At 52.4% G+C, this 27,527-nt stretch overlaps 8 protein-coding genes across 8 annotated transcripts; 4 read left to right on the top strand and 4 right to left on the bottom strand.

Annotated features, from left to right (window-relative positions):
* Window positions 1-21: 21 nt before the first annotated feature.
* J4E85_010390 (uncharacterized protein) lies at window positions 22-3,185 on the bottom strand (the record flags this gene model as incomplete). Its single annotated transcript, XM_051474600.1, has 2 exons — window positions 22-800; window positions 854-3,185. The coding sequence occupies 2 exons, from the start codon at window positions 3,183-3,185 to the stop codon at window positions 22-24; spliced, it is 3,111 nt and encodes a 1,036-aa protein (XP_051321520.1).
* Window positions 3,186-4,342: 1,157 nt separating this feature from the next.
* On the top strand, window positions 4,343-6,568 carry J4E85_010389 (uncharacterized protein; the record flags this gene model as incomplete). The annotated part of the gene is made up of 5 exons (XM_051474599.1): window positions 4,343-4,506; window positions 4,567-4,822; window positions 4,873-5,077; window positions 5,127-5,522; window positions 5,574-6,568. 5 exons carry the CDS (start codon window positions 4,343-4,345, stop codon window positions 6,566-6,568), a joined length of 2,016 nt encoding a protein of 671 aa, XP_051321519.1.
* Window positions 6,569-9,741: 3,173 nt separating this feature from the next.
* Window positions 9,742-11,658, bottom strand: J4E85_010388 (uncharacterized protein; the record flags this gene model as incomplete). Its single annotated transcript, XM_051474598.1, has 4 exons — window positions 9,742-10,715; window positions 10,764-11,136; window positions 11,186-11,298; window positions 11,367-11,658. 4 exons carry the CDS (start codon window positions 11,656-11,658, stop codon window positions 9,742-9,744), a joined length of 1,752 nt encoding a protein of 583 aa, XP_051321518.1.
* Window positions 11,659-13,523: 1,865 nt separating this feature from the next.
* On the top strand, window positions 13,524-14,677 carry J4E85_010387 (uncharacterized protein; the record flags this gene model as incomplete). The annotated part of the gene is made up of 2 exons (XM_051474597.1): window positions 13,524-13,864; window positions 13,918-14,677. 2 exons carry the CDS (start codon window positions 13,524-13,526, stop codon window positions 14,675-14,677), a joined length of 1,101 nt encoding a protein of 366 aa, XP_051321517.1.
* Window positions 14,678-15,435: 758 nt separating this feature from the next.
* On the bottom strand, window positions 15,436-17,595 carry J4E85_010386 (uncharacterized protein; the record flags this gene model as incomplete). The annotated part of the gene is made up of 5 exons (XM_051474596.1): window positions 15,436-16,531; window positions 16,581-17,079; window positions 17,132-17,225; window positions 17,289-17,418; window positions 17,588-17,595. 5 exons carry the CDS (start codon window positions 17,593-17,595, stop codon window positions 15,436-15,438), a joined length of 1,827 nt encoding a protein of 608 aa, XP_051321516.1.
* Window positions 17,596-18,606: 1,011 nt separating this feature from the next.
* J4E85_010385 (uncharacterized protein) lies at window positions 18,607-20,160 on the top strand (the record flags this gene model as incomplete). The annotated part of the gene is made up of 1 exon (XM_051474595.1): window positions 18,607-20,160. The coding sequence occupies one exon, from the start codon at window positions 18,607-18,609 to the stop codon at window positions 20,158-20,160; it is 1,554 nt and encodes a 517-aa protein (XP_051321515.1).
* A 3,436-nt stretch (window positions 20,161-23,596) lies between these two features.
* On the top strand, window positions 23,597-24,679 carry J4E85_010384 (uncharacterized protein; the record flags this gene model as incomplete). The annotated part of the gene is made up of 2 exons (XM_051474594.1): window positions 23,597-23,613; window positions 23,674-24,679. 2 exons carry the CDS (start codon window positions 23,597-23,599, stop codon window positions 24,677-24,679), a joined length of 1,023 nt encoding a protein of 340 aa, XP_051321514.1.
* A 1,492-nt stretch (window positions 24,680-26,171) lies between these two features.
* Window positions 26,172-26,742, bottom strand: J4E85_010383 (uncharacterized protein; the record flags this gene model as incomplete). The annotated part of the gene is made up of 3 exons (XM_051474593.1): window positions 26,172-26,384; window positions 26,441-26,570; window positions 26,627-26,742. The coding sequence occupies 3 exons, from the start codon at window positions 26,740-26,742 to the stop codon at window positions 26,172-26,174; spliced, it is 459 nt and encodes a 152-aa protein (XP_051321513.1).
* Window positions 26,743-27,527: the final 785 nt, after the last annotated feature.

Raw genomic sequence — 27,527 nt, 5'->3', positions numbered from 1 at the left:
GGATCGGCCGACATTGTTCCTCTATCCGTATTGCTGGTTGGGATACTGTCCTTGCTGCCACTCTGCTCCTCCCATCGATGATCTTGAACCAGCTTCGTACTGACGACTATATCCTACGTCGGATGGCGGTTGCTCATGTGCTACTGGGGTAGCAGGCTTGGGCATGTGTCCTGGGGGTCCCATAGGGTTTGTTCGTTCATACTGAGCGGTCGGTGCAGTATAGTAGCCGGGACGTTGCGACGGTGCATACGACGAGTGTCCATATGGGCCAAGCGGCATAGCTACGTTGGCGCGTTGGTCGAAAGCGTCATATCGCTCGCCGCGATCCAAGGCAAGATAACTGTCATCCCCGTTCAAGGTGGCGGTCCTGAAGCTATCGTATAGCTTAGTTGTCTGGGCGACAGTTTCGAAATGCATCTTTCTGAGCTGTTTCTGCATGCCAGGGTTATCGTCGCCATCCAGGTGCGCTAGTGAAGCAGCGATCAGGAACGCATTCCGAATCTGCCTACCATTCCACCGGCCTACGCCAGATTTGACTGTCTCATCGAAATGGGTCAGCGCAAATTCGTTGATTTCACTCTCAAGAATGAATAGGCGATCGACTGGATCCTCGCGTTGAAGTTCGATGTTCTTGAGTCGGATGATGTTGTGCTTGAAGATCTGTGTTGTTTGTCGTTTGTCGAGCTGATTGTATCGCAGATGGAGGTGAACTCGAGACTTGATTGCCTCATCAAGAACTCCAACTCGATTGGTCGTGAGGAACAACACACCGTTGTAATATTCGAGCATTCGTAGAAATACTAATTCTGATGTAAGTATAAATTCCATTGTTTGCAATGTGGCGACAGCTTACCGGATACCAAAGCATTTCTTTGAAGATCATTCCTGTCTCTTTGTGAAATGAAGACCTCGGCTTCATCGAGCAGCAGAACACAATCCCAAAGATGGGCCAAGCGAAAGAATTCTTTCAATGACTTCTCCACACCCTCTGGTGTAAAGCCGAGGTCACCGCATGTGATAGGGAACAGCGGCTTCTCGTACTTCTGGGCAACGGCCTCCGCTGTGGCGGTCTTTCCAACACCTGGTTCACCATGAAGGAGGATTACAATGCCTCGGCCTTTTCCTCTAATGAGGTCTTGCGAGAGAACTTCGATCCCTTCTAATTCAGCCTTCTTCTTCCGGAAGTGCGATTTCAGAAGTGATTCGATGAGTCGTTTGTTCTTGTCCTCAATTTGAAGTTCCGTGAACGCTTCGCCCTCCTTGCCTTGCTGCTTCACAGGTTTAAGATAGCGGGAGTCGATGTGCACAAACTTGCGATCCCACACAGCATACGCAAACATGCGTCGTGGTAAAAGAACCAGATCTTCTCCAGTAGGAGGACCTGGGTAATGCTTCTTCACCAGAAAGGCATCGCGCTTGAGATAAGCATTGAACTCCCTGAACTCCAACAAAATGTCATCCATTATATTGTCAGGCGTTTCTCGCATAAGCTCTTTGCGGTCAGGACCCTTCCATGTCATGATCGAAGTCTGATCGGCGACCTGTACTAGAAAGTACAACTCTTCCGTTCGTGTTTGCAGCTCAGGTTTCCACTTTGGGTATACGTTGAAAGCTTCGGTGAAGTCCACCAACACGTCGCTCTCGATATGCTCTGGACTCTTGATTCTCTCTCCTTTGGCATCTTCAAGATCATCCCCGGCAGGGCTTTTGATGACCGACCATCCGTTATAGAAGCCGTACCGTTTAGCGATGTGTTCCACGAATCTGGCCCCGTCACTCTTGGCGTGTTTCAGCTTCGTTTCCAAATCATCGACGAATCGAAGAGGGTAACAGGGTAGCTCAGTAATCGCCTTCTTGTCCTTGAATGGATCAAAGGTCACTGGAGTCATAACACAACCATATTTCTCGCCGTCGTAGTCCAAGTAGTACGACTGCAATGAAGTGAACTTGCTTTCCTTGCAAATGGAGCAATTGCAGCCGGTCTCCCAATCTTTGTTGTAGCCGACGTCAACCGAGAATACTCTGCGGATTTCCTGTGTGGTTGAGTTGGCGTTGGGCCCTTGTTGACCAGACTTTGGGACGTATACAAGATCGCCAGGCTCGAAGAGATAGGGTAGCTCATCGTAGCGTACTCGAGTGGGTACTCCCGGCGTGGGTGGATCAAAGAATTGTTGGCGCAGAGGTAGCAAGTGCTCTTCCACAAAGTCGACATAGCATTGAACTTCTTCAAGCGTTTCTTTATTCAAATCCAATCCTTCCAGATTGTCTGAATCTTTGTCTTTGTCATTGTTTGCGTCTTCATCGTCGACAACGGAACCAGGCGCCGTGACTATCGGTTTGATCTCATCCAGCGAAGTATTTTTCGTTTCTGGTGGTACTGCCGAACCTGCAATCTTCGCCTCGATGACCTGAAGCTCCTTCTTCATCTTCTCATGGAAGTGAAGGAGGTGTCGAAAAGGTTGCATAAACGTGTGCGGCTTCCCTTCCCAGGTTTTGTCGGCATCACTGAACTTCCCAAGGATCTTCATCACGGCTCTTGAATTGATCCGGACCTGACGAATCCAGCTGCCTCTGCGCACCTCACTGTGGGCCAGGCCGTGCTTTGTGATCGTCATCGGGTCCGCAGGGGGCGGGGGAGGGCCAGGTATACGTCCAGGAATGCGCAGCCTTCTAGCATCCTCATCCTCCATTTGACGTGGAAGTGTATTACCAGTGATTAGTACCTCCAAAGCGAAAACGTCTTTACCACCGTCATGTCTGTTCTTGAACTGTTCCCAATCACAATTTCGCACTTGAGGAATGATCTTCGCCGGGCATTCCACATCATTCGGCTTTTCTTCAGTGGGTGCGTCGCCGTCACCTCTAACGGCTAGGTCTTTACCTTCCGAAACCTCCACATTAGATCCATCGGGCTTCGCTGTGGGTACCTCTGTTGTCCTGGAAGTGACTAGCTCCTTGATTGAACTTGTGAGATCCCCGATACTCCGGTTGATTTGATCGAGCGACACGTGTTCAGGTTCCAATTGTGCAATGATGGCATCACCCTCTCTAGAATCCTTGGTCGAAACCTCTTCTTGCGTCGATTTATCAAATTCGGCAGGGTCGGATACTTGACGTACGGTCTCCAAAGCTGGCTGTTTGAGTTCCGGCTCTGCGTTCACAGCCATAGGAGACGCGGAATCCATCATGTCGTTTGGCCCAGAAGGAGTGGAGGGCGATGGCTCGCAACGCGGGTTCATGAAACTGGCCGTGGAGGGGAATTGGAGTGTGCAGTAGCGATCAATTGCAAGATCTGACGGCCAGTTTGAAAGCGAAATGAGATGTAAGACGACAATATCTGGCCTGGCAAGTCGAGATGCTCGACTGTAGTACTAGAGGCTGAAAGCGGTCACTTGCAACAAAACGCGCCATGCTTGCGGATTATATGTGGACTGCATGTGGGGGCGCATGCTTCGTGCCCATAGCAGTTATTATCGATGTGCGATTGGAACTGCCAGAGGGCCACATCGTCCCGATGAGTGTCGCGTGTTCTCCGGTCAAAGTGCAGGCTGGTAAGAGCCAAGTATAGACCTCGAGAAACTGTGGCTAATCCAAACGCTGCATGGAGGCGCTACGCACGCAGAACGAGTTGCGATGTGTATCGCAGGTAGTATGAGGTAAATCGGTGATTGGCTGTGGTATATACCCGTAGGCCAGGTACTGTAGTTGCTGCCGTGTGTTAGGCTAAGCGAGTGTGATAGCTGCGAGTTGTTTCTTCGAGGGGCTTTTCTTACACACCTTCGGGGATGAACCGGTAATACAGGCCAGTTGATGAGCTGCGCAATGAACGAAGCTCTTGGCGTTTGCCTTGTCGAGGATTTTGGCCCCCAGCTGGCTTTTCTTGCATTGAGCCTTATCGGTGTCAGCCTTGGGCAAGCACACCTCTCTCAGAGCGTTCCAGATCCGGCGCTTACACAACCCAACAGCTGAAGACCGACCCGATAACGATATATCTCTCATTGGATCTGCTGCAGACTGACGGCACCCATCTCACGCGGTAAGATCTGTCTCACCAGTTCGCCTTCAGCCTTCGCCTTGAATCTCCCGATCCGGCGCTGACATGGCAAATGCTATGTCCGCACTACTATCTGCATTTCACCCAAGTCCGACAAGGGATGTTGGAGTAACTGCACGAAGGCTGCTTTGGTGGGGCGTATTGCAGTGGGGCTGAGCAAGGTCGTGCTACCCTCTGAAGGTGTGCGATGCCCAGCTGGCAGTGGACTAAACAACGAATTTCGAGAACTCTGAGATCTAAGCCCTCACAACGCAATAACCAGACCCGACAATGAGAAAGTTTTCCAGTATGTTGTTGCCTCCAAAGGGCGTCAAGGAAGTAATGGACGACGAGGACGAAATCAAGACGTTCGAAGCGTTCAAAACAACAACCGGTGGTACTTTGCATTCTGCACTTGCTGTGCCCACCCAATACAACCGTCAACGTGGAGAGTGGAGGACTCTACCGAGCAAGTGAGTTTCCAAACGCCGCACCTTAACGCTTAAACAACGAGAAAACTCATACCTGTAAAGCGAGCTTGAAGCTGTTCTTAAGAAGGCCAGTGCAGTGTTCCCTGGCTGTAAAACCGAGAGTTGTACATGGAACGATGTGTTCGAGCGGATCGACGCGATGAAAGAGGCGTACGACGCCAAAGCCCCAAAAGGGTCCTTCCGAAGTTTCATTCGGAACGGCAAAGCAGATGCCACCACACTCAACTCTCTTTGCTTCATAATCCCAGAAGAATATGGCCTTGGTGTCCTACGTGGAGGACTGTCATTCATCTTCCAGGTACCCTTGCCCTATATGTGGAATTTGACATTAGTTGATCGTCTGTCCAGGCCTGGGAACAACGCATCGAGAACCGAGAGAAAATACTCGAGCTACTGTCAGACGTTGTCGACACTCTCAAAGCGACGGCCGAGATGTACAAGGTATTTCGAGATGACGAGCTCAAGGAGAAGACGCGAGATCTCTACGGCGTTATTGTTGATTCTCTGCGATTGCTTACTGAGATGCTGCTTCGGTGTCGCAAAGACGGATCATGTAAGTCTTGCCCTGTTCGATGAAACTCGTCAACCCTCAGCTTCAACAGTCATCCGCCGTATAAAGACACGACTGCCGGATCACGAAGCAGTCGTGTTGGAAGGCCTCGATCATGAGATACAAAACGCCAAGGCCAGGGTGACGAATCGAATTGACGTTCTCAACGCACAAACCCTGCAGAATGTCAGCAAGACGGCTTCTGCTAACAGTATCGAGTTGCACGCAACGCGTTTTCGAGTTCAGGAAGTATCGCATTGTGTTAGGCGTATTGATGGGGAAATCAAAACCCTTAACCGAAGCGTGAAAGAGCTGAAAGAAGACATTAAGCAAGACTTTCAAAGGCTGTTCGAGGGTAACATGTCACAGATGGTCTCCAAGAACGAGGTTGCTGCTACCGTGCAGACTCTTGTGTATAATATGGTCGCGGAAATGGTGTACCAGACAAGTAAGTCGACTCCATAGGTATAAACCTTGTCACAAACTCATTCATCTCTAGAGCAGCCTCTCAAGCAGATTGTTGGAACTGAGGTCATCGCGGAGGAGCGACGTCTTACCCAGCAGACGATCTTGATGACGACGGAAGAGCTTCTGTGGATGCTCGGCGTGGATCTCGTATACCTGATCCGCGAGACGGAGCATATCTTGAGACAGAGCAACTCTTTACGACCCAAGGGTCTCGGCAAGGCGCGATGGCTGCTCACGACCGCGCAATTCAAAAATTGGCTGAGTCAGCCGTTGTCCGGAATCCTCCTGGTTGATGGGCATTGCAAAGATGATGGTATCGGAAAGATATCCCCGTTGTCCGTCCTGTGTGCTTCCCTGGCAACCACGCTCGTCCAGACAAGCTCCAGTATGATCCTGTACTTCTTTTGCAGCAGCCATACCAGAGTTGAACAGGACATGATTAGCGGACCATCAGGGCTTATACGCAGCCTGATCACCCAGCTACTCCTCTACCCTGACTCACCGGACGTCGAGCTAGACCCATTGGAGCAGAGTCTCTACGACGCAGTGTCGCAATGTAACGTGCGAGCTTTGGTATCTTTATTCGGATCGATCGTGGGGAACATGGATGAGTCAAAGACGATCATTTGCATCATAGACGGCATATCCGATTTCGAGACTCCGCTTCGTGGTTGGGACCGAGAAATCCTCGACATCGTTGATCAGCTTCGAAACCTGGTGCACTGTCAGCGATCTGGTCCAGCGCTGAAGTTGCTCATGACGAGTGCAAACAAATCGCTGCACATTGGATCGCTAGTGCGTCGCGATCATGAGGAATACGTGTCCTTACGGGCAGGCAATGTCAGCGATAGGCCTGTGCGTGGGTTCGGATTCAACCAGGACGTCCAGAGAATGTTGATGCCATCGTCGCAGCAGAGTAGCTTTCTAGAGCCTGGAGGCTGGGGTGCGCAAGCAAACGTGTCGCAGCGAGGATACGCGCATGTAGGGCGACCACGCTCTTCAGGAAGCAACGTTCCGGGTGGCTGATGCGCGTTTTAAGTTACTGTGGAGAAATAATCGAAAGGTGCCGTTATACTGTAACTTATCTTGCGAATCACGAATCTGGTCGTGCAGGCGTACCGCAATGCACGCGATGGGAGGATGACATTGGCATGGTGTTCCGCTCATCTCTCGATGACGCACAAGCGGGCATCGGCGAAACATGTTTCCGAAGCGTTCCGGGCCCGGGCCGCGCGCAATGCAGCAGCGAGGGCTGAGCTGTGCGAGCGCTCTCACTCTTGGGCAGCTGACAATGAATTGCAGCATTGCTTTCAGCCTGACAGCATCTCTTTGGGTTCGCGCTCGTCTCGGGAAGATCCGACTGTAATGACTTCGGGTGGTACTTTGCGCCCAGCCCGACAGCGGCCTGGCTGCTGTCTGCCCACGACGACCCGAAGCGCGATCGACCACTCTGCTTCTCCTCTGTCAAGACCTCGCACCATGGACGACGCTTAGCTCAGCACTTCAATTCGATCAGGCAAAAGTTTCTGTGCCCAGATATGTCATACTCAAACCCAGCTTCTCACTGAATACACAGAGTGGTTGTATTCAACATAACCAGAAGCTGGAGCTAGCCAGACTGCCTTTCGCGACATGCGCCTCCTTCGATTCCCACGGCGTAGAGTACAACGCACGATGTCTATCGAACATCCGCACCGAGCTGCTAGACGAGACAACAACATGGACGAACAGCAAGGACAGCAAGTCTATATTCTGGCTGAGCGGCATGGTGGGCACGGGCAAGTCTACGATAGCGCGGAACGTTGCTCGGTCGAGGGCAGCCCGGAGCAGCTACTTCTTCAAGAAAGGCGATGGCAAACGCGGCAATGCCTTACGGTTTTTAAACACCATCGCCCTGTCCCGCTGCGGAGTACTCCATTCGACCAAAGCGGCAGCCGTTGCGGTGGGCGTAGACAACGTGTGCTATGAGAAGCAAGGGAGTCGAGGCTCGCAGCGCGTGGCGATTGTGGAGCCGCATTGCTACATCATCAGACCAAAGGGATATCTCAAACCTCTCTTTTCCGTGCCTCAGCCTTGGGTCACCCTTGCGCCCACAATTACCCACGCATGCGAACCGTCACGTATCGGGTACTGGCATGTTGTATCACGGCAGATGCTGCGATGTGAACTGAACGTCGACGATAGACTCTTTCCTCATTCGTTCCTAGCCTATGGCATCATACCCTCTCCGTCGACAAATCTTCAGCCTGGTCTGATTACTATCGTGCTAGATCTAGACCTTGCAGGCCGTGTCGTGGATATGGGGAAACACCGAAGTCAACGCGTAACAAGATCCCACCACGCAGTTGGAGCAACGCCACACAGAGCCCTGTTGTGTATCACTCAACGGTGACCTACCCTTTCAGCCACGCTCTACGCGAGTTGAGATCGAAGGGCCAGGAGCACAAGACTGTAAACACAACGGGACGCGTGATCGGTGTGGTTCCGCGACATCGCTCTACACAGATCGGTACAAGCAATGTGTATTTTATGCAATGTGGCAGCACATCACTACTGTGGTTGGACCCCTTACGCCTCCACAAGAAGTTGGCACGCATCCGCGGAGGACTGGACATCAAGTCATGTCAATCGTAGACAGCCAGTGTGTATCTGACATTGAAATCATTGGAGAGTACGAGTGTTGGGCTTAACATCACTATATGCAGGACGCCCCTTTATTACCCACCAATGGGTGTTGCACGGCAGGTTGAACATCTCCGTCGAGGTGACCTCAATTCTTGACCGCTTGCTTCAAGTATAAGCTGCAAACGGACCTGTACCTCACATCACGTACCAAACTCATCCTTCACTTACTCGCGTAGGTGATAATGTCGATGGACGACTGTTGAGTGTTCCCACCACATGCATTATAGAATCAAGAATCTTATTCCGATCAAAGATAGCACCACACCCTCACAGCCAGCAATGACCCAACAAAAGACCATCGCCATCATCGGCTCCACCGGCTTCCTAGGCCCCTACATCACTGCCTCTCTTCTCCAAAAACATCCCCACACCACCATCCTCTGCCTAAACCGTAGCGAAGACGCACAACAACGCACCACCTCGTCTCTCACCCACATCAGCAACGAAGACCTCACCCACCTCACCTTCCTAACAACCGACATCACACTTGCCAGCCTCGGCTTATCCCCCACCCAATACACACACTTCACAACCAGCGTCTCAGAAGTCATCTTCAATGCGTGGAATGCGAATTGGGCTACGCCTCTCATTGGCTACCTACCCCTTCTCAACGCTGTTCAACACGTTATCACCGCATGTGTGGCCAGCCACCTGAACCCGCGTATTGTGTTTATGTCGTCGAATACCTCGATAATGAATCACCCAACTCAGCACCCTTCCACACCGCTCATCCCCGAAGTCCCTGCTTGGGACTTCGCCAGTGCAGCGAACACGGGGTATGGCCAGAGTAAATGTCTTGCGGAGCAACTCCTCGCCCGAGCAGGTCAACAGCACGGATTACGCGTGGCTATTGTACGCGCGGGCCAGATCGGTGGTGCATCATCCGCCATATCCAATGCGCCGCAGTGGCCAATTCAGGGTTGGCTGTACGTTATATTCAAGACAAGTCAGAAACTGGGGTACTGGCCCGTGAGGATGAATGCTGTGGATTGGATTCCTGTTGACACCCTCGCGGAAGGCATTACCAATGTCACTTTATCCCAACAAAACACATCTGCAGACAATGTTAAAGTCTACAACATGATGCACCCCCGTCCTGCGCCTTGGGCGTTGCTACAGAAGGTGTTGGTTGGGCGGTTTGGACTTGAGGTAAGGGAATGTAGCTTGCCGCAGTGGTTGGGGATGTTGGACCCGCAGAAGTTCAAGATGCATGCGTTTTTGATGGAGGGAAGGGAGGGGAGGGAAGGTGAGGCGTTGATTTTCCACAACGAAAATGCACTGGAGATGTTGCCGGAGGTTAAAAATGTTACTGAGGAGCTCGTGGAGAGGTGGTTGAGGGGGTGGGGTTTGAATTTAGGGGGGGTGAGGGCGAGGCTGTGAGTGGGGTCACGGATGTCTAAGGATGGAAACGCGGAGATGGCTTCAACATAGAATTCGATCTCGTCAATTCTTAGCGCTACATATCATGCAACGGCGCTATACGGTCCTGCCGTCAAGTGCTCAATGAGCACCATCTACAAAGTCTGCTTGCCTCTCGTCTCAATAGGCAACACCAACATACTAAAGAACGCCGCAATAAACAATCCACCACTGGCGTAGATCGGCGCCTTGGGGTTGCTTCCACCCGCCTGGATAGCAACAATAGGCGCGCAAAGACCAGCAACGCGGTTCAAGAAACTGCTCATTCCAGTACCAGTGCCACGGATTGGGGCAGGGAAGACTTCAGGTGTGTACGCGTACAAGACACCGTACATGATGTTCTGGAAGAAAGCCTCGAGACAAGTGAAAGCGAGCTGGAAGTCGGAGTCGGAAGAGATGGTGAAGAGGAAGACGAAAACACCGGTAATGACGGTGGCGATGGCCATTGTGCCCTTGCGGCCAACGTACTTGAGGTCGACGGTGTAGCAGGCGAGGATGGATCCGGGAACTCCGACGATGGCGGTGATGGCGTAGTTGCGGTAGACAATGCTGATGTCGTTCTCGACGCCGCCACCCGAGTTCTTGAGGTACTGTGGGAGGAAGGCGTTGAATAGCGGGTAGGCCATGCCGATAGTCGACCATTGGAACCAGAGGAGAGCAGTGGTAAGACCAATCTTCTTGTCCTGGAAGAGAGTTATGAAGCGCTTCATGGAGAAACGGCTAAGAGAGCGCTTGACGATTTCGAAGACGCTGAGCTTGACATCTTCTCCGGTGACTTCCTGGTCGCCGCCGATTTGGTTGAGGATGTCCTCGGTGAGCCAAGTGTGCGTCTTGTTGTAGTGCGCAATACCGTAGACGGTGGCGACGGCCTCGGCTTGGCGACCGCGAGACAACAGGAACTTGGGTGACTCGTAAAGATGGAAGAGGAAGAAGCGGCAGATGAACATGAAGAATGTGATGGCGCCGAGAGTCAGGATGAGGTATCGCCAGCCCATGTTGTCTTCCATGCGGCATTGTCCGACGGGAGTACCGTCAGCGCATGAGAAGTTGGGAATGAATGCCCATGCCACTGCAGGTCGTTAGTATTTGATAAGTACAGCTAGCGGTATCGACTTACGGAGCGAAGCAACCAGGTTACCGACGGGCCAGAAGATGGAAAGTAGCGTCAGTAGGTTTCCAGATGTTTGAGGCAGGAATTCGAGGAACAAAGCGCCGTCAACTGGGAGGTTACCACCGACACCAAGACCAATGCAGGCGTAGAGTGCGCATGTGCCGATCCAGTTGGGCCCACCGCCGGATGCAAGACCAAAGACACCAGCGAGGAAAAGCGTAAAGTTGAAAGCGAGACGACGACCGATAATGTCAGACGCGGTACCCCAGAAGGAAGCGCCGATGCAGAGACCAAGGAAGAGCGCTAGTGTGGTGTATCTGACTTCCGTCTCGCTGACACCGAACTCAACGCTGAGTTGTGGTAGTGTAAGAGCAACACCCTGTTTCTTGGTAAGTCCTGTTGGTTGATGAGGAATTTGATATGCGCACCTGCAGCCACAAGTTGTCGGCCATCCAACCGCCACCGCAAAGAGCAAAAAGCTGCCATTGGTAGCGGCCCATGCCCATATCCTGCAAGGCCTTGTTGATAACCTTGGACTTGCCTGTGGAAGATCAGTACTGTTTCCTCGTGAAAATTACCGGAGGTGATAGGAAAAGCCACACGACGTACGGTCATATGGCGTGTCGTTGTCCGAAGCAGCGACCTCTGCTTCAATCTCTGCCTTCAATGCTGCGACTGTCAAGCCATGGTTAACAACACCACTAGATGCATTACTGTCAGGGCGCGTGAGGCCGTCTTCTGGTTTGTCGTCTTTGGTTTTCTCTGTTGCAGCGAGGGAGGCGCGTGGGTGGGTGGAAGCTACAGAAGCGCGATGGGTCGAGTCATCAAGAGGCACATGGACGCCGGGGAATTCGTCGACATGATGAGCCTTGAAGGGATTCACAAACATAGTTCGGACCATCTTGGCGTAATGATGGTGGTGGTGCCGCGATGGAGGATGGGCGTGAAGTTGTTGCTTGGGGTTGGCGCAATGGTAAGAAGGGGTGCGATAATGGGGCAGTCGCAATTGGGATGGTACTGTCCAGGGTCGTCGAGTCGTCGAGTCGTCGATGTCGCTGTAATCTGGTGGCGTTGTCGTTTATGTGTCGAACCGTCACGGCGTCTTCACCCAAGCAGGATGCTAAAGGCTTGTGAGGCTTGGAAAAGCTTGTATATTGGATGTGGCAAGCTTCCGCGACAGCAGGGTCGCAGGAAATTGATGACAAGAGTTACACGAGCTCGGTCCTGGAGGAGGGTCATGGCCCCTCATATACTCCAGCTCTCCCCGGCGCCGCCCCTGTCAAAAAATCTTTTGGAACGGACAGATGGTGTGGAGTCGTTGGTACGGTGCGCCAAGGTAGCGGCATTAAGGCGCGCCGTGACGTAGTGCTTGGTGGACCAAGCATCAGACCCCATCACGTTCCTCTGCCGTTCACTGCAAAGATCATCCCACCTCGCCTCTGTGGTTCGCTCGATCCTATTAGGCTTGGCCTTAGCTAATACCATCGGTCTGGTAAGCTTTGCAGTCTCTCTTCTTGTGCGTGGGTGCGCCTGCAGCAGCGCGCCTGATGCGCGCAATGACAGAACCTTACGCTGAGCCCTCGATGAACACAACAGCTCACAGACCAGGTGCATCGGTTGACGTTGATGGCTACCAGCACAGATCGTCGTTGCTACTACGATGTTGACCTCGCGTCGCGAGGCTGTTCGCTTGTGGCGGACCCGACGAATTTTGCCGCGTGCCGAAACGCGACTAGACTAAAGACGTGCCGATTACGTTTACTTTCGCAGGCTTCGCACACGCGAAATGGCTAAGAAGACCGGCCTCAAATCATCGCCAGACGTTAATCACACCGACAGTAAGCGGGGTGGCTCGAGTGTTCTCGTTGAATGCCCAGATCAGGCATGACGTCCCAGAGATATCAATCACAGAAGGCGCGGGATGCCTTCGACCCCAACATTGATGGGAGATCGACATTCCCTGAATGCGCGGCCTGCCACTGCTAATCTACTGGAAAGACCGAGACCGAAACGCTCGAATTGCAACGAGAAATCTGCCGTTCACTGTGGCAGGTTGTTGGACCCTGGCCCGGCTCCACACCTGCCAACCACTGCAGTAAGTTCACCGGTCTCCTCCGAATGCAACACTTTCCCTGGCAGCACGTGCCGAGTAGGCGCGAGGGTGGGCCTGCCCTAAAGCAAGTCGCATCGACAACGGGCAATGTCACGCGACATGCTCGATACAAGGACCCAGGGCCTTTCTGTTGACCTCGTATCGCCTCGGTACTGTATTGTTACCCGAATGTAACCTACGTACCACATTACTTGGCGACAGCAAGATCAAGAATCTCTCGGTTCTTCCCACCATGTATCGCCTGAATCTAACACCAACTGCATCTCTCGAGCGACACCATAGGCAAAGCTGCAGGACGGCATGCATGTCACTGAGGAATGTTTGCGCACTCTGCGCTCGGTGTCGGCATCTTCCCAGTATCAGCCTTACAAAGATACATAAGGTTTGATTCGATCTTTCCATCTCTCTCACCCCAACTGCTCCAGCCTTGCGTCGAGGCTGCCTTGAGGTGAGATGCGTGTTCCTCCCAAATGGCAACGGCAAACGTCGTCTGGAATTGGACGAGGTAGTAGCCCTCCTCATTGATCCGCTCTATCATGGGTCAGCCTTCCTTCTAGTGACATGCACCAGCATCTTCCATCAACAGTGCCATCAACACCACTCAGCAATAGCACGACCATCATTTCTATCATCTGTTGCTATCAGCTAGCAACATGTCCGGCGCCGAACCCCTCGTCAGCAAGAGCAGCGCTGAAGCCGTGGAAGCCTTCTACAAGCTACTTGATGAACGGAAACGTTTTGCAGCGTCGCGATCGGTCGCAACTACACCCAAATGGCCAGCAGCCCGCAATGATCACTACTGTGACCAAGAGGTGTGTCGACACGATGTCATCGACCTTTCTTCTCTATGTGAGCCGTCCGACAGGGATAGCGACTGGGAGCCATACATCACGGGTGTCAAGAAATTCCCTATCATCGGATACGAATCTCCATCGAACAGCGAACAGTCCATTACTGAGAGCTGCCGTCAATACTTCTCTGATGATGCGGATTAGTACGTTGTTGAGGACATCCAGATCAGGGAAGTGGCCTGCTGACATCATGTAGCATCGTCCGTCTCCGTTACAACACACCACCCACAGTCTACGATGACCAAGACCACGGAAGCCGTCGAATGTCTTCGATAGACCCCAAATCAAGCATTCGCGCCCTTCGACAAGAACTCGACAACATACAGATCAGCAGCGCACAGTCTTTCCTTGACCTAGAAGAGCAGATCGACGTCCTTTCCTCATCATACGGTTTCCTGCGGAGGGACTACCAAGCTCTCTCCGACAAACATAACGAACTCCTGGGGCTTTCATTGAAGCAGTGCAAAGAGCTAGGCAGTCAGGCCAAGGTCTTGATGGGATTGAGCGAGTGGAAAAAGCGCACGGAAAACAGCTTCGCCGCGGTACGCGTTCAAGGGCAAGAACCGGAGGTTTTGTATTTCGACACATCGCGTTCAACATCCACGGCAGAGATCGGACTGGACGATCTGAGAGAAACTCCTCTAGTGACGGAGAGTCAGGCTGTTACATCGACATCAGACGGACGAGACCACGGTGTCGGAGGGATCCCGCCACCTCCGGCCATGCCTCCCACGACGCCTGAACGACGTGTCACACATCCGCGCTTGGTCCTGAGACTATCGGCCAAGCCAGTCATGAAGGAGGAGGTCATGGAATCTCATAGTGCTTTGGTAACGGACGAGGCGCCACGCCCGAAGCGCGTCAGGAAGCCCACGGAGAAGCGCAAGGCCGCTGAGCTGGATGCTGCATCGGCAAGGAAAGCGAGGAAGTTGAGTTGCAAATCAGCCCCGTTCTGATTGCGTGAGTATAACTTCTCGTGCGTGGTTGGCGTGGTGTTGGGGGGCGAGCGAGGCTATCGACTATGGATAAATGGTGGCTTGCAGTGAGTATAGCAACAATAACACTATTGCTTTTCCCTCACCATGTGCAAAGAAAAACGAAGTTACTAAACAAAAGCTTGTCTCCCTGCACCGCCACACATGACGATGTTCGCGGCGACTTAGGGCCTCCGAAGGTTTTCGGGGTTGAGCCACCCTGCGACACTTAACTTCAGCCCCGTCCGCCTTTTTCTGAACGTCAAACTTCGCGTCTGCATTTTGTTTATGCCGAGTCTATGGATGTTGCAATCGTGAGTGCATGTTTTGGACATCACATCGGGGGCGAGGTAGTTTCGAGCGCCAGCGTGAGTAAGACTATGGTATGATATTACTATATGCTTAGATGTACGCAAAAGAGCTAAACTGTGTGAACGTAGAAAACGTCCCGAGAAACAGACACGCAATGTAGACTGTACTGCGTGTGAGCGCATCATCGCTCGCGATCAAGGTCCGAGGGCCTATACCGCTGGGTGCATACCCGTCTACCACCGAGTTGAACTCAACCCTGCGGCAGCGGCAGTCGAACACAGAATCCAGAGACTACCGACTCATTGCCCATATATTCCAGACCTGATAACTTGGTCCCTTCTTCAGCCCCCTGATGGAGCCGTGGCTTCGCGTTCGAAACAGTGCTGGAAGGGGTACACAGCGCTGACAAAATCCCGATCCGAGCATGATCACGATCCATCACCAGTACCATTCCAGACATCTGGCTCTCCTTGCGCGTAAACATCTATATGCAAATCCTGCCAATCCCAAATCTGTTCCATACCACCCATATCGACGGCAGCTGGATCCCCAACCGTGCCAAAAGGATTTTGAGCGAGAAACTGGTCGATATCGAAGGACAGCTCATCCGAGATGGTCATCGACGGAAGATCGCTAGCAGTAGAAGGTACCGGTGCAGCGGTCGGCTCCGGTGGCGCTACGTTCTTCAACGGTGGCATCACCGCTACAGGCGCAGGCTCGTGCGTCGGCACCGGCGGTGTTGTCGTAGGAACCGAGGAAGAAGTTTGTCGTTGTCGCTTGCTAGCGGATGAGTACCGCGAAAGCTCTGGCGTGGCCTGCACGAGCTTGAAGAGGAAGTTGTACGATGTAGCGCCTAGTTTCGTTGTGCCGCTGAGTTGATGCAGCATATCCAGCGAGCTCTCGATCGCATCAACAATCTCCTCGCGATGAGGTAGGAGGTGCTCGCGGTCATGGATGATGGCAGAGCAGAGTAAGGTCGCCGTGTCGAAGATCGCAAAGACAACCATGTGGAACTTCGCGTTGATGGGGAACTCGTGGTCGAAGAGCTGGCGCGCTACTTTCAGAAGACGCAACGCGATATCGACGCCTTTCTTGCGGAATTCGTCGTCTTGGTCGGCTATCGCATCTCGCCGTTCTCGGGTCAGGTAGGGCTTGAAGAAGTTCAGCATCGTTACGAAGATGACGCAGTGTAGCTGACAGCGTTGGAACACGAAGAAAGGATGGGACTCATCAAATGACGTGTCGGGGTCTGTGAAGCGGAAGATGGGGGGTAGCTCTTCGATGAACTTTTCGCATTCCGCTTCTATCGCCAGGACCTGCTTGTCCGAGAGGGCGTGTTCAGATTGGGCATTCCCCATGGTAGCGGCGATCCTACGGCCGAGGGTTGCTTGAAGGGCGATGTGTGCGAAGGGTGATAGTAGGTTTGGCTCCGTGGTCGACTTGTCGAGCCGTAGATTGGGGAACTTGAAGTCGAGATTCTTTTGGTCGATCAGGTTTGGACGGCCGAGCCATGCTGACATTTGCCTGCACGAAAATTAGGTCATGCTCTTAGAATGCGAAGGTTTGAACTTACCAGTCCCAGATGTACAGCAACGTCCAGAGACGTCTCCTGATCTCTATGTCGAACTCGCACAGGCCTTCGATACCTCCATCCTTATCGATACCCAGCTCTTGCGCTTCCCGGATCGTGCGCGAAAGCGCATGCCACGACTCCACGATCTTGGACTCGGCCTTCAACCAAACGCACTTCAAAAACAGCTCTTGCACGCGTTCAACGCTCGTTCTCGCTGCTCCAAAGCTCCGGCTCAATTCTTCCGCTGCGTCAGAGAATCGGTCTGTCAGAGTCTGGCAATTGCAAGCCAGCTCAAACTCGATCATTTTGCGAAGTGCGGGTGTGAGGTACTGCACTGAGTACGCGCAGATTCTTAAGAGCAGGCAGGTAAATTCTGGAGAAAGTTGCTTGCCGGCACCGCGATCTGCCCACCATTGGACGTACTGTTCGGCTAATGTTGGCCCGTATATTGCAGTGTAGCGGTAGTTGACGACATTGAGGAAGTGGTTGACGAACGCATCTGCTCGTGGTTAGAGAATGGATCGCTAAAATCTCGCGATGTTTGTGCCTACCCGTTATTGATCTTGGTGGCACGGCTGAAAGAACTTTCTCGAGAACATCCGTCGTGACGGAGCTTTCTGTCGGTGAGTCTTTCCGCGGACCGTTCTTGAACGCGTTAGTTGATATCAATGTTTTGCGAAATGCTCTTACCTCTTCCACCCCGCCTACTTTGTAGTGCACATGACCAGGCATGTACCCCCACGCTTTCAGCCCATCTTCAAGCTCTTCTTGTTCGCCATCTTGCGACAGGAATTGCGGCTCTGCAGAGTCAGGAGCGCTTCGTTTTGTGCCTTTGATGCTGGATGCCGAATTTTCACTGCGCAATCGCTGTTACTACCGCGTTCCGCTAATGGCGGGGTAGGCAGGACGATCTACATACCGAGACGACTCTGGAGAAGGCTCCTGCTGCCCTCTTTTGACAGAGAATTGACAAAGATGGGGTACTTTTCGTGCCTGACAGTGATTACAGGGCCATTCTCGCGAGCACTAGCCGCGTCATTAGTTCAAGGGGTAGACGCAGGGCCAATGTGGAGTGTCGTCACCTTTTGCTTCCTCCGTTGACACTCAGTACAGGACGTCGTCGCGCGACTGTCTTTCAGCGATTGCATGGTCGCCATTACACTTGATTGAAGACCGGTCAAGATTGAGTAGTTCAAGGTTTATGAAAGCATGGCGAACGGACGAATCCAACGCTGTTGAGTTGTGGATCGGACCCTAAGACCGACCCCACCAGATCCACAAGAGCCGCCGCGCCACCTCCACGGGCCGAAGTTTTGGAGCCAGCCAGAGCTGACCCTGATTTCTCAGCACGTCATGTGATGTGTGGCGACGCTTTTCCGTACGAAAAACTGTAATGTCTACGCGAGCGGAAACCTCAATTCTGCAGGATCGACGGAACCTCCGACATTGGCACAGTTTGCCCAGGCGGCAGTTGATTAAATCGCGCGGCTGTGCCACAATCCGGTGGCTTTGCTGACTGAGGCCGCAGCGACAATGTTCATTCCTTTCGACCTCGTTCATACGACTAGTAGTGTCGCCTACACGTCCCTGGCATTAGTTTTACGGATCTGCGCACATCGTCTAGACCGCGCGAGGCTCGCTTGCGCATCTCGGGGTACCTTCCAGAGTCCCCCGAGGCCGAGTATCCGTGGATGCCACCTGACGACATGGCCCGTCGCGTTGAAGGCTTCTAGGATGGCTGTCATAGCAATGGCATGAGTACAGGTTCAATCGTTGCATGGCATCGCGTTGTAACAGACGCTGTCATGCTGGTAGGATTCCCGTGCTGCCTTGGCTAGTTCAGCCATGATGTCATCGCACCTCAGATGCTGCCTGCAGCCTGGCAGCTAATCTCAAAACACCACGATACCGGCACATAGTGACATCTACGGCTAGCAGCTTCAAAGGTCTTCAAAAATGTAACCCTGATCTAAAATGCCACTTCATCCTCTCCCACAGCAGCACCCAGGACGCCGCTTTCGACATCATGGCACGCGCCCTGCCTCTCATACCCTGGTCCAAGACCTCCATTCTTAATTGTCGCATGCATTTGAACTCGTCGAGGATAGCGCAGCACGCAGCTCTGGACCTGTTCGTTCTTGGATTTCCCCACCAAGCCAACAAACTTCTCGAGTCAATCCATAAGTACGGTCTTGACACAACAACCTGGGACTACTACGGTCACACTACCGAAGAGCAGTTGCAAGGAGCATGGACAACTAGCGACACTTTCCCAACATGGGCCCGCAAGGCAGACGACGCGGATGCGGATAGCATCAGCACCGCGGGTTTGCCGAACAACGTCGCAACGAAAGCTGAGGAAGGGACGCTCAGTAAAGAAGATGTGGAAACCGTACGCGAGCGCCTAAATATGAAGCCGGATGCTACCTACAGGCATGCCGGGGAAACCATGACGCTCGGTGCGGTGACACAGGTTGCGTTACTTGCGGACGAACATCGTCTAGCTACCAGTCTGGTCGAAGATAACATGAAAGAACTATATCAGTACTTGCTGGATAATTGGGACAACCCAGATAGAAGCGGTGACGAGACCAGGCACTACATCTTTCGTCGCCAAGGCTTGGAGGATTGCCCAGGCATCGGGCCCGTTCTCGCGTCTGTTAAGCTCGGGGATACATTCGGTGTGCGTGCATCTGACGTGGATGAATATGTCAAAGAAGGTTGCGCCCTCATCGAGAAGCGTTCTACCGAAGGCCCCACTCGACCGTATCGATCCAAAACGATGGCTGAACTTGTAAAGATGGTTGACAAAAACATCCTCACCGAACGCGAAGATAGCGGTGAAGATACAATACCCACTGTTCTCAAGGACGGCGCAACGGAAGCTCAGATTGCCGCCCTCGAAAAACGCCTCTCCTCACCCGACGAGCATTCGGTCGTCGCGCTCCCTGACGGAAAGCTTCCTGATGACTACAAAGACTTCCTACGTGCGAGCAACGGCATCGATGAGGATATCTTCTACAGCACGGACGAAGTCAATACATCAGGAAGCTGGATGCATGACATGGACTATACTCTGTTCCCCAACGAAAACAACGGCCACCTCCTTCATGGCAGCGACAGAGACTTCGACGAGATCGAACTAGGCGACTACGCGTGCTTCACTATCGGCACTGGCGATGGTGAAGGCAACGTCACACTTGTACCACCTGCGTCGGTCAAACCCATCGTCGAGAAATTCGAGAAGGTGTACGCGGAAGCAAACGAGGGAAACAAAAAAGTTTACGAGCGTGCAGCTTTGGATCTTTATGGTGGTATAGATCAGCTCAGGGCGTTGGAGTGGCTATGCATCGAGTTTCAGCACTCCGCGTATGAGGAGAGAATTTGGGGTGGGCTTAAGCCTTTTCTGGAAGAGTATGTCAAGTGGGGAGTTGATCAATGGGGCGCAGTGGAGAGACGGGAAAGGAGGGACATGAAGAAGGAGCAGGAGGAGAAGGCTAAGAAGAGGAAGAGGGAAGATGGTCAGCCTGATGGGGTGAGCGACGACACCAAGTCCCTTCGTACGGCGTGGGATTTTTAGTCCGTCATATGGAGGCTGTGGCCCCACCTCATGCTCACTGTCAGCCTCGTTGTGGTGCAGTCGCGGCTTACTTGTTTCAGGCAGGCAGCATTGCTGGGAGCGATAATGCCTCGTTCTTTAGCCGGTAGTGTCGGCAAAACCCTTGCTATGGCATCTTGCGTAGCCTCACCACAACAGTGGTCGTGCTGACAGATAAGCAGAGGACCATTTATCCAGGCCAGAGACGTCGGAGCTTAGATCAGGAAGGGAAGCAGACTACCCGTGAATAACGTTTCAAAGGCGACTATCTACCACATATTGCAGCCGTGCAGCTCCTGACGCCTCGTTGCCTTTTCGCAGGCAGAAGACAGAAGGCTCTGGTAGGCTGTCCCCACAGACTACCTGCACCTGTGACGTGTTCCAGCTGCAATCTATATCGTTCTCCTGGTGAGCGGAATTTCAGCTGCTTCAGCGCAGGCCGTCCAGCGCACTTATTGGTACGCCAACATTCGCCCCAGCATGAATTATCTAAGCCCCCTGCCTCAAGATAAAAAAGATTCGGTTTTCCAATAAGCGAGGCTGTTTAGCGACGATCAATATCCAGCCAAGCTCATGTCAGCCTGGGATATGTTACACGACTGACACCCCTGTACGGTGAGTTGCAGCGCGTACAAGTACGGTGCACGCCTCAACGTCCGGCATCCAGTCTCAGACACGCCCAGCTCACAAAGTCATGTCCACCACCGTTGCCACTACGTGTTCTCGCTGCACAGGCATCCTTCTAGAAGAGGAAATTTACTATGCTCTCGAAGACTTGAGCAGCATGACCTTATCAGACTGTAAGGGCTGCCAATTCTTCCTCCTGGTTGCTCGAAGATACGGAGCCAAGATAGCCTTCAAAGCAAGGACGTATGTATTCTTGCGACGACGTTCTGGTGACGGAAACTACATCGACGTGGTTTATATTCCAAAGGGAGACCCCCTTTCGACCGTCGGAAGATCACATAAGCTAAGGCTTTGTGCGGCTTTTGGTATGTGCATGATGCAATGTCAACCACACGCATTCTAATCTTCACCGTGTTCAGGGTTCGAAATACCGTTCTGGGCCGACTTCGAGGGTCTGGATGACAGATACTTGGCCCGCCGTATAGCGTCGCAAGCAGACAGCGCAGAGCGCTTCGATGTCGCAAAGAGCTGGCTTGAACGTTGCACCCGATCGCATGGTACAGCATGCGCCCTTCCAGCGACCGTGGATCTCCCGACACGCCTGGTTCATATTCCACGCGACGATCCCAGCCAGTTAAAGCTATGCCTGACACGAGGGATGCAAGGGCTATACGTTGCTTTGAGCTATTCGTGGGGCAACGGGAATACCCTCAAGACCACGGTCGATTCCATCAACAGATTGAGATCCGGATTTCGAACAGCAGATTTACCAAAGACTCTACAGCATGCTGTTGCTATTGTACACAGGATGGACTTCGAGTGGATCTGGATCGACCAATTGTGTATTCTCCAAGGCAGCATCGATGATTGGAGTCTTGAATCATCTCGTATGGCTGAAATTTATAGCAAATCAGCTTTCACTATTTGTGCAGACGCATCCAGTAGTACAGAAGATGGTATATTCCACAACCCATCCAGTATCACAGGAGATGGTCTATTCTACAACCGCACAGTCCTACAGTCCCACCTTTTCGGCCCTGACTTCGCGATGTGCCTTCAAACTACCTGTTCACCTTGGAAAGACATGATTGAACATCCGCTTTATTCTCGCGGATGGGCTTTCCAGGAACGAGTTCTTTCCGCGCGTAACTTACATTTCCTTCGAAGCCAGATTGCTTGGGAGTGTAATACAACGCTTTATCTGGAAGAAGACCGGGGAAGACACAGCAACCAGATCGATCATTTCGCTAAGCACACATTTACCAATTTCTACCATCAACAAGGCAATATTGACCCTAATCCCACGGAATCGGACATCATTGACAAGATTGGAGCCTGGAACAAAGTTTTACAAGAGATGGCTGTCCGTCGACTTACACATGAGACAGATAAGCTTCCCTCTATCTCCGGTTTGGCATCAGCACTAGAGGCACCTGGGATGGGTGAATACTTAGCCGGAGTCTGGGCAAGCAACCCCTTTCTTTCCATGGCTTGGTTTACACGTTTCGCGCAGAGACAGCCAGAAGACTACCTGAGCCCATCATGGAGCTGCAGATGGACAAGTGGTCAAATAGTGTGGTATTACGACACATGGCGTCGAAGCGATCGTATATCTGCTGAGAGTTTATCTGAGTGGGTGTTATGGAATAGTCGATACGGGCCGCGTTTCGAACATCACAATATCATTCCCATGAATGAGGATCGGAAAGGCAGGGTACAAGAAGGTAGCAGCTTGACCATGGTTGGGCATTGCCGCTCAATATACGTGGCAAGCCTTCCAGACTCGGACTTCGACCACAACGCCTGGGATGTGACGGGAGCTATCGGAAAGCGGAACGAGCCAGGACACCGTGTGTGTATGGACGAGAGGCTAGGGTCCTGCGACGATGTGTGTTCCTTTGCGGCAGACTTCCCGGGTGTCGATCAACAATACGATCGCGAGAATGTCAGGGAGTACTTATGTGTTCAGGTTGTGCGGGAGCGGAAAGAAAGGGAGAAGAACCCAAAGATCATAGGCTTGGTCCTTGAAAAAGTGAAAGACTCCGACGAAGAAGCTTTTCGACGTGTCGGGCTCACCGACTTTGACGTGGCCGATGGCGCATGGGTGCGAAAGACTTTGAAGTTGCTATAACTGGCAAAATGGACTGCGTTACGTCGATACCACAATCGAGCTTCCATCGTGCCCACAAAAGCATGGGTCCTCTTGCAATTTCGAGCTAACGAACCATTAGAGGCCAAGAAGGAGTTGGAGTTCTACGGCGTAGAAGGCTCTGATGGATAGGGCGACCAGTTTTGCAACGTACTATAAAATCAGCGTCAGAAAGGAATAACATACAGGTGCGCCGTAAGACGCGTACCGGAAGCAGTATAGTATGGGACGCAAACCGCACCTCGCGGACGAAACCCATTCTGGGTTGATCACGGCTGATCGACCGACCACAACGCGCATCTACTCAACCGCTACACCTGCATCGCTCTTTTTGTTCGTAAGCAAGACCCTAGTCGGGTAAGCGGCATTACATCCGTCGAGAAGGGCCAATCAACCTCGCGCTACGAACATGCGTTCGCAGCTCTAGCAGCTGCGGACAGATGCCGCAATCGCATAGACTGCGCCACTAGTTCAACGTCCGGACGAAAATTGACGGTGTCCATCCCCGGACGACATCACATTTCATAGACGAAGTAACAAGCAAGAGTAAATATAAACTGATGTCGTCTGCTATACTCAAGAGTATCATGTGTCGGCCCGACTGCTGTTGGTTAACACTCCTCTTCTAGAACAGCTTTCAATATGGTCAAGATATTTGCGTAAGCTTTCCCTCGATATTGTTCGAAATAGACTGGCTAATCGTTGTGTCAACTCTACAGCATTGGGGTTACTGGCTGGGTTGGCAATGCAAGCGCTCGCGCGATCGCAGCCGCGCACCCCGACTACGAATGGACGGTGCTCCTTCGCAACAAGACGAAAGAAGAGAGTTTGAAGCACTTCCTGCCCCAAGGGACACGATTTGTGATCGGAGACTTTGACAGTCACGACGTCATCTCCTCTTCGGCTGCAGCCGCAGACATAGTCATAAACTGGGGCAGTAGCGACTACGAGCCGTTGACCAAGTCCATTATCGACGGCATGAAGAAGAACAAGTCCACCTGCTACCTCATCCACACCTCAGGCTGCGATATACTCACCGGTGAAGTTGCCAGAAGCGGAACCTACGGCCAGGCTACCACCAAGATCTACGACGACTGGGACAATGCGAGCGACCTGCTCACGCTCCCTCCCGAAGCGCCACACGTGAACATCGACACCAGGATCCTAGCGCTCGACCGCGAAGCGCCGCACATCAAGACGATGATCGTCTGCCCGCCGATTATATACGGCATGAGCCACGCCCAGGACACACAGGAGCGTAGCGCAGCACGGCAATACGTAAACTCCATTCTAGATCGCGGAAAGGGCTTTGCAGTCGGCAACGGCAAGGCAATCGTCAACACGGTACACATCACTGATCTAGCAAACTTCTTCGTCAAGGCTACGGAAGCAGCTGCGCAGAGCGGTGGCGCCGCAACATGGGGAGGTGTGAACTCGTACTACTTTGTGGAAAGCAGCGAGATGGTCTGGGGCGAATTCGCGCAAGCTGTTAGCAAAGCGGCTTTCGAGAGGGGATTGCTGGACACGCCGGACGTGGACTACCTCAGCGCAGAGGAGGCGATGAAGATTGATCCAATTAGCAAGATTGGTTACGGCTCCAGTGCGAGATCCAAGGCTATTCGCGCTTACAAGACTCTCGGTTGGAAGCCGGAGATGCTGGGGATCTATGAGGATTACCTTTCGAACTGGCGGTTCAAGGCGGGCGAACCGCACCTGTTTGTGTAGACAGACTCTACTTCGTCGAATCTCGTTTCTTACAACAGCCCAGTGGATCGGCTTCGCTACCGTGGCGCTTGTTACGCGCACGTCTACTCTTTCGCTTTATTGTTCAGTCGTTTAGTTGCGCAAGCGATCAACATGTTAGTTACATCTCTGGACTGTGAGCAAAAAGAAGTGCACAACAGTGAAGCGCGCCATATCCTTGCGCGATGTGGGTGGCTTTCTCACAATGTCGATGGCGGTCAATGGATTTTGCGTGGGCAAAAAGAAGGTCAAAAACATACAACAGCGGGGATTCGCTAGTGGTCACCCACCTAACTACTAATCCGCCGGTATCATGCTTGTATATGGCTGAGCGGACGGGAAGCCTAATTTTCATGATCCTATGGTCGTATGTGAAAGGATGGGTGACGAGCCGGTACATATCATTGGTGTACACACTTGGGAGAAGAGCTAGTCGAGTTAGCCAGGCTAGGCAGCATCGGAGCAGCTACATCGCAGGGCGACGCGACATGTCTGTATACAAAAGGAAGGCAATAGGCCAGAGGAAAACGTGAGAATGTGAAGATGTTGTTGCAAGTTTCGCGCGAAAGGAGGCCCGCGGGCATGCGCCGCACGAGCGCGTCACGTTCGTGCCAAGGACGCCAGTCAGGATCGCGCTACGCCGCTTCTCTGTCGTTCGCTTCTCATCTCGGAACCGCGACATCTCCTGGGCATCGCAACAATCTACGGCAAGATGAGCTCCTACATGCGCGCGTCAGTTATACGATCGTGTTGAAAAGTCAGGTGCTACGACGTGTCCTAACGCCCGCGGCTACATCATCGACCCACCATCGTCCCCGCCAGTTCGACATTACATCACGCAGTCTATCCACTTTTGGGAATCACTATGCAGCGTGCATTATCGTGGAAGGTCAGAATAGCATGTTTGGGTTATATTGTGCTGGTAAAATTCTTCATGTGCGCAAACACATGATGGCGCAGGAGAACGCTCGCGTACACGATGCGCTTCTCGCCGTGCGAAAGCCAGGCATCATCTACTTCCATTTGAAGCAGGGTCAACAACGACTAGACGTCTTTACTTGTTACCGCTACCGGTACCTTGACCGGAGACGCCGCCACGACGACCGCCTTCTTGTTCGTATTCGCCGTATGTTTCTGGCATTGTAGTGAGTTTGCTGGGAGGGATGCTTGTGTTGGAGGTGGTGTTTCTGGATGTGGTTACGGTGATGGTTGTGTAGGAGTGTGAGGTATGAGTGTGGTTGGGTTGGTGCAGCGCGAGAAGTCTATTTGTAGTAATAGGGCGACGGTTGTGGAGGCACCATGTGAGGCGGGTGTCAGGTGTTGTGAAATCACTTGGCTGTAACGACGCCAGTTACTACGACTGCACAAGACATGTTCCACTGTAAGTAAGATGTTTGAGAAGATGAAAGTCTATTAAAATTCAATCCTAAGTCCAATACCACCATCTATCACTCCAAGCCTTCCTCGTCCACATCTAGTAAGTGACCTCTCCAAACTCCTCATCAGCGAGGATCATGTAAGTCTTCTCCTCGCTCAGTTCTATGTCGCACTCCGCGTAGTCGTCGTATAAAGTGGCGTTGAAGAAGTTGCACATGTCCTGAACGATAGGGCGTGCCTTGCCGAGCTCCTCAAACGAGCAAGTGCCCTTACCGCCGAGAGCGGCAGGGAAAGCACAGGGCTCGATCGCCTGTTACAGTGTCAGAAAAATGCTTCAGCTGGGACTAGGACAAGCATGATACTTACAGCAGAGTAGACGCTGTAGTTGATGCAATGGCAAGTAAAGTCATCGGGCGCACAGCCGTCAGCATGGTTGGCCTTCTCCTGGCACTGGTGAAGGCACTTGGGCATCCATTTGCTGAGCTCCTTGTTGTCCCTAGCATCATGACATTAGTATAGATACAAACGAGGTTTTGGAGGGCCTTAACATACAAGCACTTGTACTTCTCCATGTTACCATGCTTCTCAGCTTGGGTAATGTTGTAGGTGTACTGGGCGCTGACCGCAGCGGCAACTGAGAGAAGAGTGGCGATTTGGGAGAAACGCATGATGATGATTGTGTGGTTGTTGGTGAGGTGATGTGTTGAAAGTGATGCTTGATGTTGTACTTCGATTAGAGTGAGGATGTTGCCCCTCTTATACACCAACTTTCGCACTACCCTCACCCTTCTCAGATAGAATCAAAGCGTTGTGTGCTGGTAGCAAGTACCTGCAGCTGTACCATACAGTCCCAACATTGGATGTGTAATATTGAACCATGCAGGAACGTCCTCCCGCATTGAGCTAAGATGTGTTAGCGCAACTGTCAAATGGATGCGCCGGCAGAGTCTCCGAGCCCTCACCTCCTCTGGTGTCCCTCAACGTTGGCCCGGACAGCACCATGGTCGGAGCGGAACACGCATCACACCTGGCGGTGACAGGAACATTAGCTGGAGGGAGGAAGCGGTCAACTCTCCCAACATAAATGACAGAAACAACAAAATATCTCGCGATCAGACATCAATGTCAGTAGAGTGTTATCGAAGGGGTTTGCCGTAAACGATACATCAGCATTTCCATAATCGGAAATGCGCTTGTGTCACGATGAAGACAAAATGAGCGACGAAAGACAGGAAAAGGTGCGGTCCAGCGAACAAATCGTGAGGCATTTCAATAACATGAGCGAATCATTTGGCAGTACCGTGGAAGAAGCCGATGCATTGACAATCTAGCGAAATAGGGGATTAAAAAGGAATAACGACCATACTGGCGCCTGGCTAGGGCTGACAAGAGACAGCGTAAACTTGTCATGAAGATGGACTCTCTCGTCTGATGCGGTGTGAGAGGATTGCGC

The sequence above is a fragment of the Alternaria conjuncta genome (genome assembly GCF_024043145.1).
Source record: "Alternaria conjuncta strain BMP 0040 chromosome Unknown scaffold_23, whole genome shotgun sequence".
Lineage (NCBI taxonomy): Eukaryota > Fungi > Ascomycota > Dothideomycetes > Pleosporales > Pleosporaceae > Alternaria > Alternaria conjuncta.
The sequence above is the reverse complement of the archived record's forward strand: the minus strand, read 5'-3'. Positions and strand labels throughout refer to the sequence as shown.